Source organism: Acipenser ruthenus, chromosome 22 (genome assembly GCF_902713425.1).
Source record: "Acipenser ruthenus chromosome 22, fAciRut3.2 maternal haplotype, whole genome shotgun sequence".
In the NCBI taxonomy this organism is placed as follows: domain Eukaryota; kingdom Metazoa; phylum Chordata; class Actinopteri; order Acipenseriformes; family Acipenseridae; genus Acipenser; species Acipenser ruthenus.
The window spans coordinates 8,970,912-8,984,349 of record NC_081210.1 but is presented as its reverse complement, the minus strand read 5'-3'; the positions used below and the strand labels follow the sequence as shown (position 1 = coordinate 8,984,349).

Below are 13,438 nucleotides of genomic sequence, written 5' to 3'. Positions count from 1 at the left end.
AAGGAGAAAGTGGAGTGTCCTCTGCAACTCTCTCGTCATTAACCGTCTAGGGCTGTGTTCAAAGGTTCATTCGCTAGCCAGGGAAAAACCTTCGAAGGTTTGTCAGGCACCATCGATGCACTGTTTGTTTTTTTTTGTGCTATGGTAGAACGTTTGAAACAAACAAATACAAAATATACGATAACACTAATAATTTCGAAAACTGAGCACCGTCCGTCCCTCCCCCCTCCAGCTCGTGTTATCCAGAAGCAAACCTTTCTTCATTCTCCATCTCGACAGCAAAGCGTTGTATTGCGTAAGCAGTGTTGAAAGAAATGTCTCGAAACCCCTCTGCTGTTTTGGGATCACTTGACAAGTGCAAGTTCATATTATTATTATTATTAGTATTATTATTAGTATTATTATTAGTATTAATATTTAGTAGTAGTAGTAGTAGTAAAATGTGACTGATATCCTGCTTGGAACGGTGACTGTTAAATAAAGCTTTGTTTTGCCCAAGTCTGCTGCAGTTGTGCAATGCAAGATTACTGTATGTATTGCAAACATCTTCAATTACATGTAAATAAACGTGTGTTTTTAAAAAAAAAAAAAATTATAAAAACATGATTTACTGCTCTATATAACGTATTTCTAAACCTACATGTGAATTTTTTTTTCTATTTATATGGATTACCTGTAAAATGATTTTCAATCAAATATAAACAAGTAGCTATGGTGACGTCACCAGTAAATTATGCAAGTGAGTACCATCGAAGGTTCGAACCTTCCTTCGGTAATGTGTTCCAAACCTTTTGAAGGTCAAACTGTACATTTCGATGCAGCCGTAACCATCTGTAAATGAAAGCTTTAGTGTTTAAATAAATAAAATAAATAAATAAATAAATAATAAATATATATACAGACGTGCTCAAATTTGGTGGTACCCTTACAGCTCATTGAAATAATGCTTCATTCCTCCTGAAAAGTGATGAAATTAAGAGCTATTTTATCATGTATACTTGCATGCCTTTGGTATGTCATAGAATAAAGTAAAGAAGCTGTGAAAAGAGATGAATTATTGCTTATTCTACAAAGATATTCTAAAATGGCCTGGACACATTTGTTGGTACCCCTTAGAAAAGATAATAAATAATTGGATTATAGTGATATTTCAAACTAATTAGTTTCTTTAATTAGTATCACACATGTCTCCAATCTTGTAATCAGTCATTCAGCCTATTTAAATGGAGAAAAGTAGTCACTGTGTTGTTTGGTATCATTGTGTGCACCACACTGAACATGGACCAAAGAAAGCAAAGGAGAGAGTTGTCTGAGGAGATCAGAAAGAAAATAATAGACAAGCATGGTAAAGGTAAAGGCTACAAGACCATCTCCAAGCAGCTTGATGTTCCTGTGACAACAGTTGCAAATATTATTAAGAAGTTTAAGGTCCATGGAACAGTATCCAACCTCCCTGGGTGCGGCCGCAAGAGGAAAATCTGCCCCAGAGTGAACAGAAGGGTAGTGCGAATGGTAGAAAAAGAACCAAGGATAACTGCCAAAGAGATACAAGCTGAACTCCAAGGTGAAGGTACGTCAGTTTCTGATCGCACCATCCGTCGCTTTTTGAGCGAACGTGGGCTCCATGGAAGAAGACCCAGGAGGACTCCACTTTTGACAGAAAAACATAAAAAAGCCAGACTGGAATTTGCTAAAATGCATATTGACAAGCCACAAACCTTCTGGGAGAATGTCCTTTGGACAGATGAAAACTGGAGCTTTTTGGCAAGTCACATCAGCTCTATGTTCACAGATGAAAAAATGAAGCTTTCAAAGAAAAGAACACCATACCTACAGTGAAACATGGAGGAGGCTTGGTTATGTTTTGGGGCTGCTTTGCTGCGCCTGGCACAGGGTGCCTTGAATCTGTGCAGGGCACAATGAAATCTCAAGACTATCAAGGCATTCTGGAGCGAAACGTACTGCCCAGTGTCAGAAAGCTCTGTCTCAGTCGCAGGTCATGGGTCCTCCAACAGGATAATGACCCAAAACACACAGCTAAAAGCACCCAAGAATGGATAAGAACAAAACATTGGACTATTCTGAAGTGGCCTTCTATGAGTCCTGATCTGAATCCTATCGAACATCTATGGAAAGAGCTGAAACTTGAAGTCTGGAGAAGGCACCCATCAAACCTGAGACAGCTGGAGCGGTTTGCACAGGAAGAGTGGGCCAAACTACCTGTTAACAGGTGCAGAAGTCTCATTGAGAGCTACAGAAAACGTTTGATTGCAGTGATTGCCTCTAAAGGTTGTGCAACAAAATATTAGGTTAGCGGTCCCATCATTTTTGTCCATGCCATTTTCATTTGTTTTATTATTTACAATATTATGTTGAATAAAAAATCAAAAGCAGTCTGATTTCTATTAAATATGGAATAAACAATGGTGGATGCCAATTACTTTTGTCAGTTTCAAGTTATTTCAGAGAAAATTGTGCATTCTTTGTTTTTTGTGGAGGGGTACCAACAAATTTGAGCACGTATGTGTGTGTGTGTGTGTGTGTGTGTGTATATATATATATATATATATATATATATATATATATATATATATATATATATATATATATATATGTGTGTGTCTTATGCAGTGTTATTTTAAAAGGTGGAATACTGCAAATCTCCATGTATAAAGTGGTTTGTATGTGTAGACAAACAGTTTAGTCTGAAAGAAAAAGAATGTATTCTCTTTCATCCTGTGTATTGTATAAATGAAGTGGATGCTTTTGGTAAGCGTGTGGGGTAATCCATAGCTCTTCATATCTTAGTGTTTTGATTTAGTTCTAATGGAATAAACCATTTTTATTTGAAATACATTTTAATGGTTTTGAGAATGAACTGACAAACCCCATTATATTATGTGCTAAAGGCCAGTGGAATGGACCTAAAAGCAATTTTGTTAAATAATGGAATCCAATAGTTTTTTTTTTTTTTTTATCTTGCCTACATTCCAAGATTTTTATTAAGATAATCTTGCAGTGAATTTCATTCATGGAAGAAAAAAAAATTCTTTAATAGCTTAAGGCAGCAGTTTTGAAAAACAAAACACTGTGACCTTTGCATGAAATGAGCATTGCAAGCAAAAAAAATAACACTCTGATAGGGGTTTCAAAAATAGCTCTTCAATATCAGTAAGAAGGAGCCATGTCTTGAGCTCCAGTTTAAAAACTGTTTTATTCAGTGTGAAAACCTCTTACAATGACTTTAAACACAGTGACAGCTTTTCTGCTTTTTTCTTTTAATGTGAATCCGTCTTGGCTCACAAAGATCAATTTACTTTGCAGCCAGGCAAGGTACATCTTGCAACTTGTGTGGAGAATTCTGAGGCTCCAGGATCCCTCATGCAACCCTCAGGGTTAAGCACAGACTTTCCTGTTGCTGGTAAATGGTCATTGTATTCAACCTGTGAGTTTTGCTGTCTGGATTCAGATGGGGCTGCTGTGGAACTCTGTGTAGCAGACTGTCGGAACAGATTGCGTTGCGGGTTTAAAGCGGATTATTGTTAATTAAAGGGATGTTCAAACCCAGGGATCCACTTGCTATTTACATGCTAATGTAGAACAGTCTGAGGAAAAGGGAGAAGGGTGACAGCTCAGCTATTATAATAATGGGGAACTGTAAGATGAGCAATTTAAAAATGTATCAAACGGACTGTTCTCAGTGTCTTTCTGCTGCCTTTTCTGCCATATGTTTGTGATAAAATGGAAGGTTATTAAAAAACCTTGTATAATATGGCAGCAGAAGCAGTTTAAACATGCAGCTGAAATTGAACATGTCTGTTCTGTATATGCTTAGCTACTGATAAGGTTTCTCATACTTTTTATAAGGCAAATCAAAGTGAATTCGCAACTAAAGTGTTTTTGCCCTTTGGGAAAGCAGTGCCATATGCTTAAATATTTTTTCACTGTTAAGTGTTTAAGTTGATCCATTATTTAAAAAAAAATAATAATTACGGTATAATCAAAACTGCTAGAGGGGAATATATCATTGTCTTGCATCCATTCTGTTCTAGAAAGGAGTTTACTTTTATATGCAGTGCTTATTCACTATAACCACCTACTGCTGCATGCAGTTGCCTGAGAACCCATTTATTTTAAGGTTTGCTTCAGTACAGTGCATGCAGATGGCTAAACCTGTTGAAGGATTGTATTTTAGTGGAACAAGGAGGCTGTGTGGTCCATTGGTTAAAGAAAAGGGCTTGTAACCAGGAGGTCCCCAGTTCAAATCCCACTTCAGCTACTGACTCATTGTGACCCTGAGCAACTCACTTAACCACCTTGTGCTCCGTCTTTCGGGTGAGATGCACTTGTAAGTGACTCTGCAGCTGATGCATAGTTCACACACCCTAGTCTCTGTAAGTTGCCTTGGATAAAGGCGTCTGCTAAATAAACAAATAATAATAATAACAAATGTACATTGTAGTTTTATCCTGTCCCTTACTCTTTTAGAGTGTTTGTAATCATAGATGGGACTAGCAGTGCTCCAAAGCCACGTTGTCGCATGATTTGAAACGAACTATGAAGTCCCAGCAGTCAAAGTTAGGTAAAGGCAGATTTAGAGAACAATAACTTGCTGCAGAACCCAGAACCATTCATAATGGTTCTTAACACCATAAAATAGAAAGGAAAATGTAAGAAAACAATCTGACATTTGAAGCTACTTTTTAAAATGGAAAATACTTTGGCACTTTAATTATTGTTAAATTATGAAATAAGCATATCCTACAATAAGTGTACAGATCTATTTTGTTCTTGTTTTACTGTACAGTAAAGCATATAGCAGAAGCTGCTATGCACACTCCTTATAAAGTTTCCCATAGTAAAACCATCGAAAGTGTAATAAAGTGCTGTGAAAAGCGTGGTAAAGCATAGGTAAGCATTAAGACTAGCGAGGTATTTTAAAGCATACTAATAAACATGGCAAACCAAGGTAAACCATGTTAATTGCATAGTATAAACCATGGGAGAAACATGGTCAAACTACAAACATACTGTGGTAAACTTTTATAAGGGCTGAAGCTATGCCAGTTATTTCCTCCCTTGCATCTGAAACACATGCTGCTTTCAATTGGTTTTGAAAGTTGAAAATGGAGAAACTGATTTGTCTTAAATGTTTAATCTGTTCCACTCGGCCGAGCCATGGAAGCTGAACGTATTTATGTATTTATTTGTAAATGCCAGGCAGTCTGTCTGAGCAAGAGTTCAAGAGCCAGACTAACCCTTTTTTATTATGTGTATTTTTATTCAATACTGTGTTTACACTTATAAGATGGGTAAAGAACTGCTTTGTCACAACTGTCTTAAATTTATTTGTGGATGCAATGCCCATTTACACTAAGCTTGCTGCAGAGCCCGTTGCAAACAGCATGCACATGTATACCTGACAAACAAATTGCCTGCACATTTACGTATATTTTATCCATACATTTTTATTATCGTAAGTCCTTGAAATAACTAAAAAAGAGAGAACTAAAGATAAAGCAGAGCGCTATAATCTCAAAGTAAAAACTTAATTGATTAGATATCTGTTTTGTCACCTTAATTCTGCTTTGTAAAACAGGTTATTTTTCAGTGACATAATAAAATAGTAGAAACTTGGTGCTTTCCCAACGTTGAATTTAATGTTGGAGCTGGGGAAGAGTCAGCCTTAACCTGTTGCTACCAATGTTTGTGTGTTCGTTACCCTAAAACATCTGTTAAACCACCCTGAGAGGTTTTTTTTAAATTCTAGAATAAATTATATTTAAGATTAATTATTTACCTTTTTGAATTCACATAATTGAATTGTCATTGGAATTACAGTAAGTAGTCATGGGTACAAAACAAATCTTTCTCTCCCATAGCATAGTTTTAATGTCATAGTTCATCAGTGTGTGATCCCTGGGTGCTAACCAACTTAATTCCCAGCCATTCAAGTCTGCAATTACAATATCTCGCTGTTAGAAAGGAGAAATCCAATCTAAGTCTCCTTATTAAGCTGTGAAGTATTGGTAGCAGAGCTTTCTATCCCCAATGATTTCCACAGCAATATTTAAATCAAAGAAACAATCATGATTCTCTTTTGTGAAAATTGTTTTGAATAACAGGTCATCTGCTGATTTACAGAAACATGACTTAGCCTTGTTGAATCAATAGCTGGCTGCTGCATTTAGATTACTGCTCAGGCTGGATTGGGTAAAAACTACAGACTTTCCGTTATTGTTTTAAATAGTTGTTGATTTCAGATTGTTTGGGAATTTAGAGTAGCAAGCATCAGTCCTTTTGTATGACAACAAAAATGATTAAAGATTTAAAGTAAACAGGTTATAAATTTGAGCCTGTTAATTGGAAGCAGGCACGGGCACAGCACATTTCACAGCACCCATTCCGGTGTTAATTTGTTTTTAAAAGAACTGACCAAATAACTGGTTCCTTTAAGTATGAAATGTAACCATTACCGCATGTGTACTGCAACCTGAATATTGTATACCAAAGCTGCTCAGCGAGCCTGTGACAGACTCAGAGGGCACAAAAGGACTGTGCTCGCAGATCTCTGCGCCTGCTGTTTCCCGGTCTGTGAACACCCTTTTTATAGGGTGCATGATGCGGAGAAGCTCGGTCTGGCACAATTTCTGCTGGTGGAGGCCAATTTACAATACCTTTCGCTGCCCACCACAGAGGCAGAAGCCGAAGCCAAGCCACAAGCCGTAGAGCAGCCCTAGGAGTTTGCTGACAGAGGCCCAGGGCCCCTTTTCAGGGAGCCATCTGGAGCATTGGTGTCAGTTCACCATGGACATCTGGGTGCTTGCTACCGTTCAGACCGGCTACTCACTGCAGTTCAAGCATAGTCCTTCTCCCTTTAACTCTGGTTCCCTGAAATAGAAATGTAACCATTAACTTTCAAGGTCGCTACGTCCATGATTGCAGCAGGCTTGAAGGACAAATGACGCTGCGGTCCTTTTGTGCCCTCGTGGTAGGGCCATAACTGCATCACCAGGCTTGCTGAGCAGCTTTGGTATAGGATATTCAGGTTTTGGGTCTTTAGGAGGTAAAAAGCCATACGGTAATGGTGGAAATGCATTGCTGTGTCTGGTGTAGAATACTGGTAAAAGCTTAAGAAAAAAGATCTGAGCTATGTGTTGTATTGTGCTTTGTGACCCATCCAACATAAGTATGAGAAGTAATGATCTGATAAGTTATAACAATGTAACAGGCTCTTTAGCATTCCTAGAATATGTTAAGCTTGATTAACATTGCAAAAAAAAAAAAAAACCCCCAAAAAAACCACTTGCAATGCAGTTGAATGCTAAATGCATTTCTTCAGTTATTAAAAATCTGAGATGGCCATCTCCTAAATTGTCTGATTAGCTTTCGTATGTAAAACATTCACTACTAAAATAAATATATATATATATATATATATATATATATATATTATAGGGGAATTCTGGGACTGGAAGCCTCTAACGGATCATTTTAAATATGTGGCTCAAGGAAAATCTAGTACTAAGAATAACGGAATAGAACAGCACTTGAACTTAAGTGGGCTGGATATATACTGCCTTGGTAAATATTGTTACTGTTACAGCAACGTTTTCTTTTCTCGTTTGTAACTCGTCCTTGCATTGTTTATTATTATTATTTATTTCTTAGCAGACGCCCTTATCCAGGGCGACTTACAATTGTTACAAGAGATCACATTATACATTATTTCACATTATATAGACATTACATTATTGTTTACATACAATTACCCATTTATACAGTTGGGATTTTACTGGAGCAATCTAGGTAAAGTACCTTGCTCAAGGGTACAGCAGCAGTGTCCCCTACCTGGGACTGAAACCACAACCCTCTGGTCAAGAGTCCAGAGCCCTACCCACTACTCCACTACTTCTGCATTGTTAAAGCTGTCTCCGACTACAATGGGCTGCCTTGCCAAGCTGTGCAGAAGAGCATTGGGTACATAGAGTGCTAGCTGATTTTTATTTTATGTTACTCGATCAGAACCATCGTTTTAAATTATTTTCACCTTTATGATTTAAACTTCAGCACATTACATCAGACACCAAACGACATTCTGTAATTTCTTGATTGGAATTTGCCATTGAAGCAGGTGAAACTCTGTTTGTCTGGCTAGTGTTTGCAACGCCAGCAATTAAAAAAAACATAATGGATTTAAAATTGATGTTATGAATTGTGCAATGGTTAGGAATTAAGTCCTAGAAAATTTCTCATGGGTCATTAGACTTCAATCCGTATCTTTATTCCTGTGTTACAAATATAATGATCCTGAAAGCAATTTTAGACTACTCTGGTTAGGATGAGAAGGTGATATTATTCTATATAAATTGAAGCCAAATGCCTTAAAAGGCTACATGTATTGTAATTGTGAAGGCATGATGAGTATACATTTCTTGTGTTTTTCTATGACATAAAAGGATTCTCATTTGATCCGGTTGTATGCTAAAATAACAGTTTAGACATGTACTAAATTAGGTAACATGGTGGTAGTTGTGTGTTTTTTTTTTTTAAATTTTATTTATTTATTTTTAAAAACACTCCAGAATGTTTGTATACTATAAATATGATTCTTTGATTAAAAAAAATAAATAAAACACTGTGGTATTCATTTTTAAATGTACTTTTCATTTAAAATGTGAAAAGGTAGTCACTATATTGAATTGCAAGAGTTCACTATTCATTACCAAAAACGACTATGAAATTGTTCATTACCCATTTGTGTCGGTTTAGCTGTTTTTTTCTGCCTTAATAATGTATAATTCATGTCTGAATTATTCAGACTTAAAAACCTGTCCATAAGATAATTATCAACAGCAATATCCCTAGAATCCTCAAATCTCAGTGTTTAATCACACTGACTCAGACCTACATTAGTGACATTTGCACAGAGGAATATCGATAGTTTTCCTGTTAGCTGCTTGAAGGTTAGGGAATTGGGGCACAGTTTACTGAATCCCACAGCTGAGAACTGAAATAACAGAAAGCATTTTTAATTTAAGCCTTTCTGCTCGTGAGATTTCCAGGAAATATGAGAAACAGTATTGGATTTGATAGAGTAAATATGAGTTCCTATGAAAGCAGCTTTGTCATGTGTATTAGTTTTAAAAGCCTTAACCATGAAAGGAATCTGTATACTGCCCAGTGACATTGGTATCTTGACATTTCAAACTTATGAAAACCTTGTGCAAGTTTATAAAAAGTTAATAAATTATCGTAACTGACAGACCATCATCCCCCTTTAGTTGACAGAACGATCGATTTTCATTAAGTTAATATATTCCAAGTGGACAGCTGCTTCTCTATTAAGTCCTAGTCTAATGTACTTTTACTGTAACAATATCAGGCACTGATTACTAGCCTATAGGTGTGTGGCTCAGTTTAACTCGCTTGTATCGAATTATATAGGTAAAGCTTTAATTAATTTATCTTTTGGTGCTCCCATCCTTAACACACATGTATTTAATGCATCCAAGTAGGCTTACAACTAAAAGAATAATGCAATCGGTGTTGCTGGAGGCAAAGTTGTTATTCTCAGTGGAGTCATTTGGATTCAACAGACATGACTGCCTGTCAGAGTAGCCAGCAGGATATGCAAAGTGCAGATTGATTGTGATTGCTGAAGTGTCTCACCTACACCCCTCAGCCTTTTCTCTGTTCTCCATGAAGCACAAGGAGTACTGTAATTATCTGTATGTAGTGCGCACCCTGCAGATAATGAGCATGACTGATCTGCCTTGGATAACCTGTAACTCTCTTGTATGACACCCTACCATACCCTATCAAAAACATCATAGGATGCTATGTAGAATAAAAAAATAAATACAAACTTGTACCTCAGTCATAAATCCTCCTAAGATTTGTTAAAGGGTGTTTGATATATTCTGACTACTACGGTAGTTTCGAAAGTTAAACATGCTGCAAATTGTCAAAAAAAGTCACTTTATTTTGAACTGAGTAGAGTGAAGCAAGTCAATAAACTGATCTGAAGGCATTCAAAGTGTAAAAGCCTCAAGATTATTGCATTATATTGGTTCTTATTCCCAGCGGGAGATGCAGGGTTATAGTAGAAGCCATTGCACCCTTTGATTCCTTTTGTCTCCTTTGTTCAGGAACGTGATGGTATGAGGGCTATCCTGGAGTCTTACGACAGTGAACTGACAGCCTCTGAGTATTCCCCGCAGCTGAGTCGACGAGTCCGGGAGGCTGAGGAGATGGTTCAGAAAGTTCAGGCTCACAATTCAGAGATGGAGGTAAGTTCTGTACAATTCTCTCCACACCTTCAAACACTTAAAGGAATTCTCATACCCTCCAAATTTCATTTGTATCCATGCATTGTCTCGAAGTGCTGTTAATCATCATGTATTCCTGTTTCAACACACATTGATATTTGGCATGTTTAATGAAGTAACCAGCAAACTGCACATGTAAACACATTACCCAGATCTACTGTAGGTGCTGTTTGCAGGACAGAAAGTCCTGAGAATATACCTTGTTCTGTGTTTTCATCCTTCCACGTCCTTTAGCTGAATGTGAGCAAACTCAAACCTTTTGTATAGTAACTTTAAAAGGTCAGTTGCTTCCTTGTCTTTTCATTTTGATGTAGTTAACAAAAGCTTTTAAGACACTTCTTCTCTCCCTTCCTTCTCCTTTTTTATTTTTTTATTTTTCTCAAATCTGAGAAATCCAAACCAGGTATTTACCAAGGCTTCTAGGATGTCTGTCTGATTTGGATTTCTTGCGGTTTTTTAAACCATGTTATGAACGGATCGATCTGTGACCTTGCAGCCTCATTGGTGGGAAGAGTTAAAAGAATGAAGACAATTTGCATGCGAAACAGTCTGTGAATGTGATCCCACAAAAAGTTTATCATGAACGAGGCAGATATTCTTGTCAACAGGAAAAACAAAAAAATGCATTATTTTATGTCTGAATGTCGGCTGTACTCTAGGGAAAATATTATCAACATTCTATACACCTAAATATTTAATGTGGTGCATTTCTATGTAATGTAATCACTGTCAATCAGAGCTTATTTTAAATACTTTATTTGTATGCTGTTGCGGTACCTCCCTGCTTTATCCATGCTGCAAAATGAAAAAATGTAATCACTGATGATGATATGGATGTTGGTTAGAAGATGATGTTCATTGCACTGTGGAGTGTTAGGAATGACACAGCTTTCATGTTTTTGTTATATATCACCACTGACTTTAACTATTTAAAAAAAAACTCTTCTAAGGTTTTGTAACAAGAGAATGAACAGAGAAGCTAATGCATAGTAGTAAACTTTTTAAAAAGTAACAAAACAATTCATAATGCTTTCCCCATCAATATTAAAGAAGGGGTTTCTGAACTTTGGCACTCAAGGGGTACACTAGATCTTCTTTTTAACCCTTTAGGTCTTGGAGTGCCCCTGTCTCATTGGTTCTCAGACTGCCAGCTGAGCAGTAGCCTTCCTAGAATGCCAACCAGTGGCTGTGTGTGTTGACTCATTAATGATTAAAGAGATAAAATAGAAGAGGATACAGGCATTCTGAGGCTCTATAAGCTGGATGCTAACTAGCACTCCAGGATATAAAGGGTTAACTTGAATAGTGTTTGTTTTGTTATTTTAAAAGCTCTTGTCTCTCTGTTTGTATAATTGGCTAACAAAGGCGGATATTTACTGCTTGGATCCCATTTCATTTCAACATAATTGTCCCAGTACCCTAAAACTAATTTCTAAAAATAATTGTCATCTGTTGATCCTGTTCAGCAGTTAAGAGCTTTGTAAGATGGCTTCCCAGACCTGTCTTCTTACCTGTCCGCTTTTCTCCTTGGGTCTCCTAAAGCTTTTTTTTTTTTTATATATATACAGTACTGTGCAAAGGTTTTAGGCAGGTGTGAAAAAAATAGACATGTTAATAGATTATATTTATCAATTAACTTAATGCAAAGTGAGTGAACAGAAGAAAAATTTAAATCAAATCCATATTTGGTGTGACCACCCTTTGCCTTCAAAACAGCATCAATTCTTCTAGGTATACTTGCACAAAGTCAGGGATTTTGTAGGCATATAGTCAGGTGTATGATTAAACAATTATACCAAACAGGTGCTAATGATCATCAATTCAATATGTAGGTTGAAACACAATCATTAACTGAAACAGAAACAGCTGTGTAGGAGGAATAAAACTGGGTGAGGAACAGCCAAACTCAGCTAACAAGGTGAGGTTGCTGAAGACAGTTTACTGTCAAAAGTCATACACCATGGCAAGACTGAGCACAGCAACAAGACACAAGGTAGTTATACTGCATCAGCAAGGTCTCTCCCAGGCAGAAATTTCAAGGCAGACAGGGGTTTCCAGATGTGCTGTCCAAGCTCTTTTGAAGAAGCACAAAGAAACGGGCAACGTTGAGGACCGTAGACGCAGTGGTCGGCCAAGGAAACTTACTGCAGCAGATGAAAGACACATCATGCTTCCTTCCCTTCGCAATCGGAAGATGTCCAGCAGTGCCATCAGCTCAGAATTGGCAGAAAACAGTGGGACCCTGGTACACCCATCTACTGTCCGGAGAAGTCTGGTCAGAAGTGGCCTTCATGGAAGACTTGCGGCCAAAAAGCCATACCTCCGACATGGAAACAAGGCCAAGCGACTCAACTATGCACGAAAACACAGGAACTGGGGTGCAGAAAAATGGCAGCAGGTGCTCTGGACTGATGAGTCAAAATTTGAAATATTTGGCTGTAGCAGAAGGCAGTTTGTTCGCTGAAGGGCTGGAGAGCGGTACACGAATGAGTGTCTGCAGGCAACAGTGAAGCATGGTGGAGGTTCCTTGCAAGTTTGGGGCTGCATTTCTGCAAATGGAGTTGGGGATTTGGTCAGAATTAATGGTCTCCTCAATGCTGAGAAGTACAGGCAGATACTTATCCATCATGCAATACCATCAGGGAGGCATCTGATTGGCCCCAAATTTATTCTGCAGCATGACAACGACCCCAAACATACAGCGAAAGTCATTAAGAACTATCTTCAGCGTAAAGAAGAACAAGGAGTCCTGGAAGTGATGGTATGGCCCCCACAGAGCCCTGATCTCAACATCATCGAGTCTGTCTGGGATTACATGAAGAGAGAGAAGCAACTGAGGCTGCCTAAATCCACAGAAGAACTGTGGTTAGTTCTCCAAGATGTTTGGGCCAACCTACCTGCCGAGTTCCTTCAAAAACTGTGTGCAAGTGTACCTAGAAGAATTGATGCTGTTTTGAAGGCAAAGGGTGGTCACACCAAATATTGATTTGATGTAGATTTTTCTTCTGTTCACTCGCTTTGCACTTTGTTAATTGATAAATATAAACTATTAACATGTCTATTTTTGAAAGCATTCTTACTTTACAGCATTTCACACCTGCCTAAAA

The 13,438-nt window shown here is 37.6% G+C and overlaps 1 protein-coding gene across 4 annotated transcripts in view; it reads left to right on the top strand.

Moving 5' to 3' along the window:
- The window catches only part of mad1l1 (mitotic arrest deficient 1 like 1), a 246,651-nt gene that overhangs the window by 64,160 nt on the left and 169,053 nt on the right, over positions 1-13,438 (top strand). For all 4 annotated transcript variants that reach the window (XM_058995955.1, XM_058995957.1, XM_058995958.1 and 1 more), the window contains exon 12: positions 10,152-10,292. In XM_058995955.1, coding sequence (XP_058851938.1) covers positions 10,152-10,292 — 141 coding nt within the window. The remainder of the gene's footprint in view (positions 1-10,151; positions 10,293-13,438) is intronic.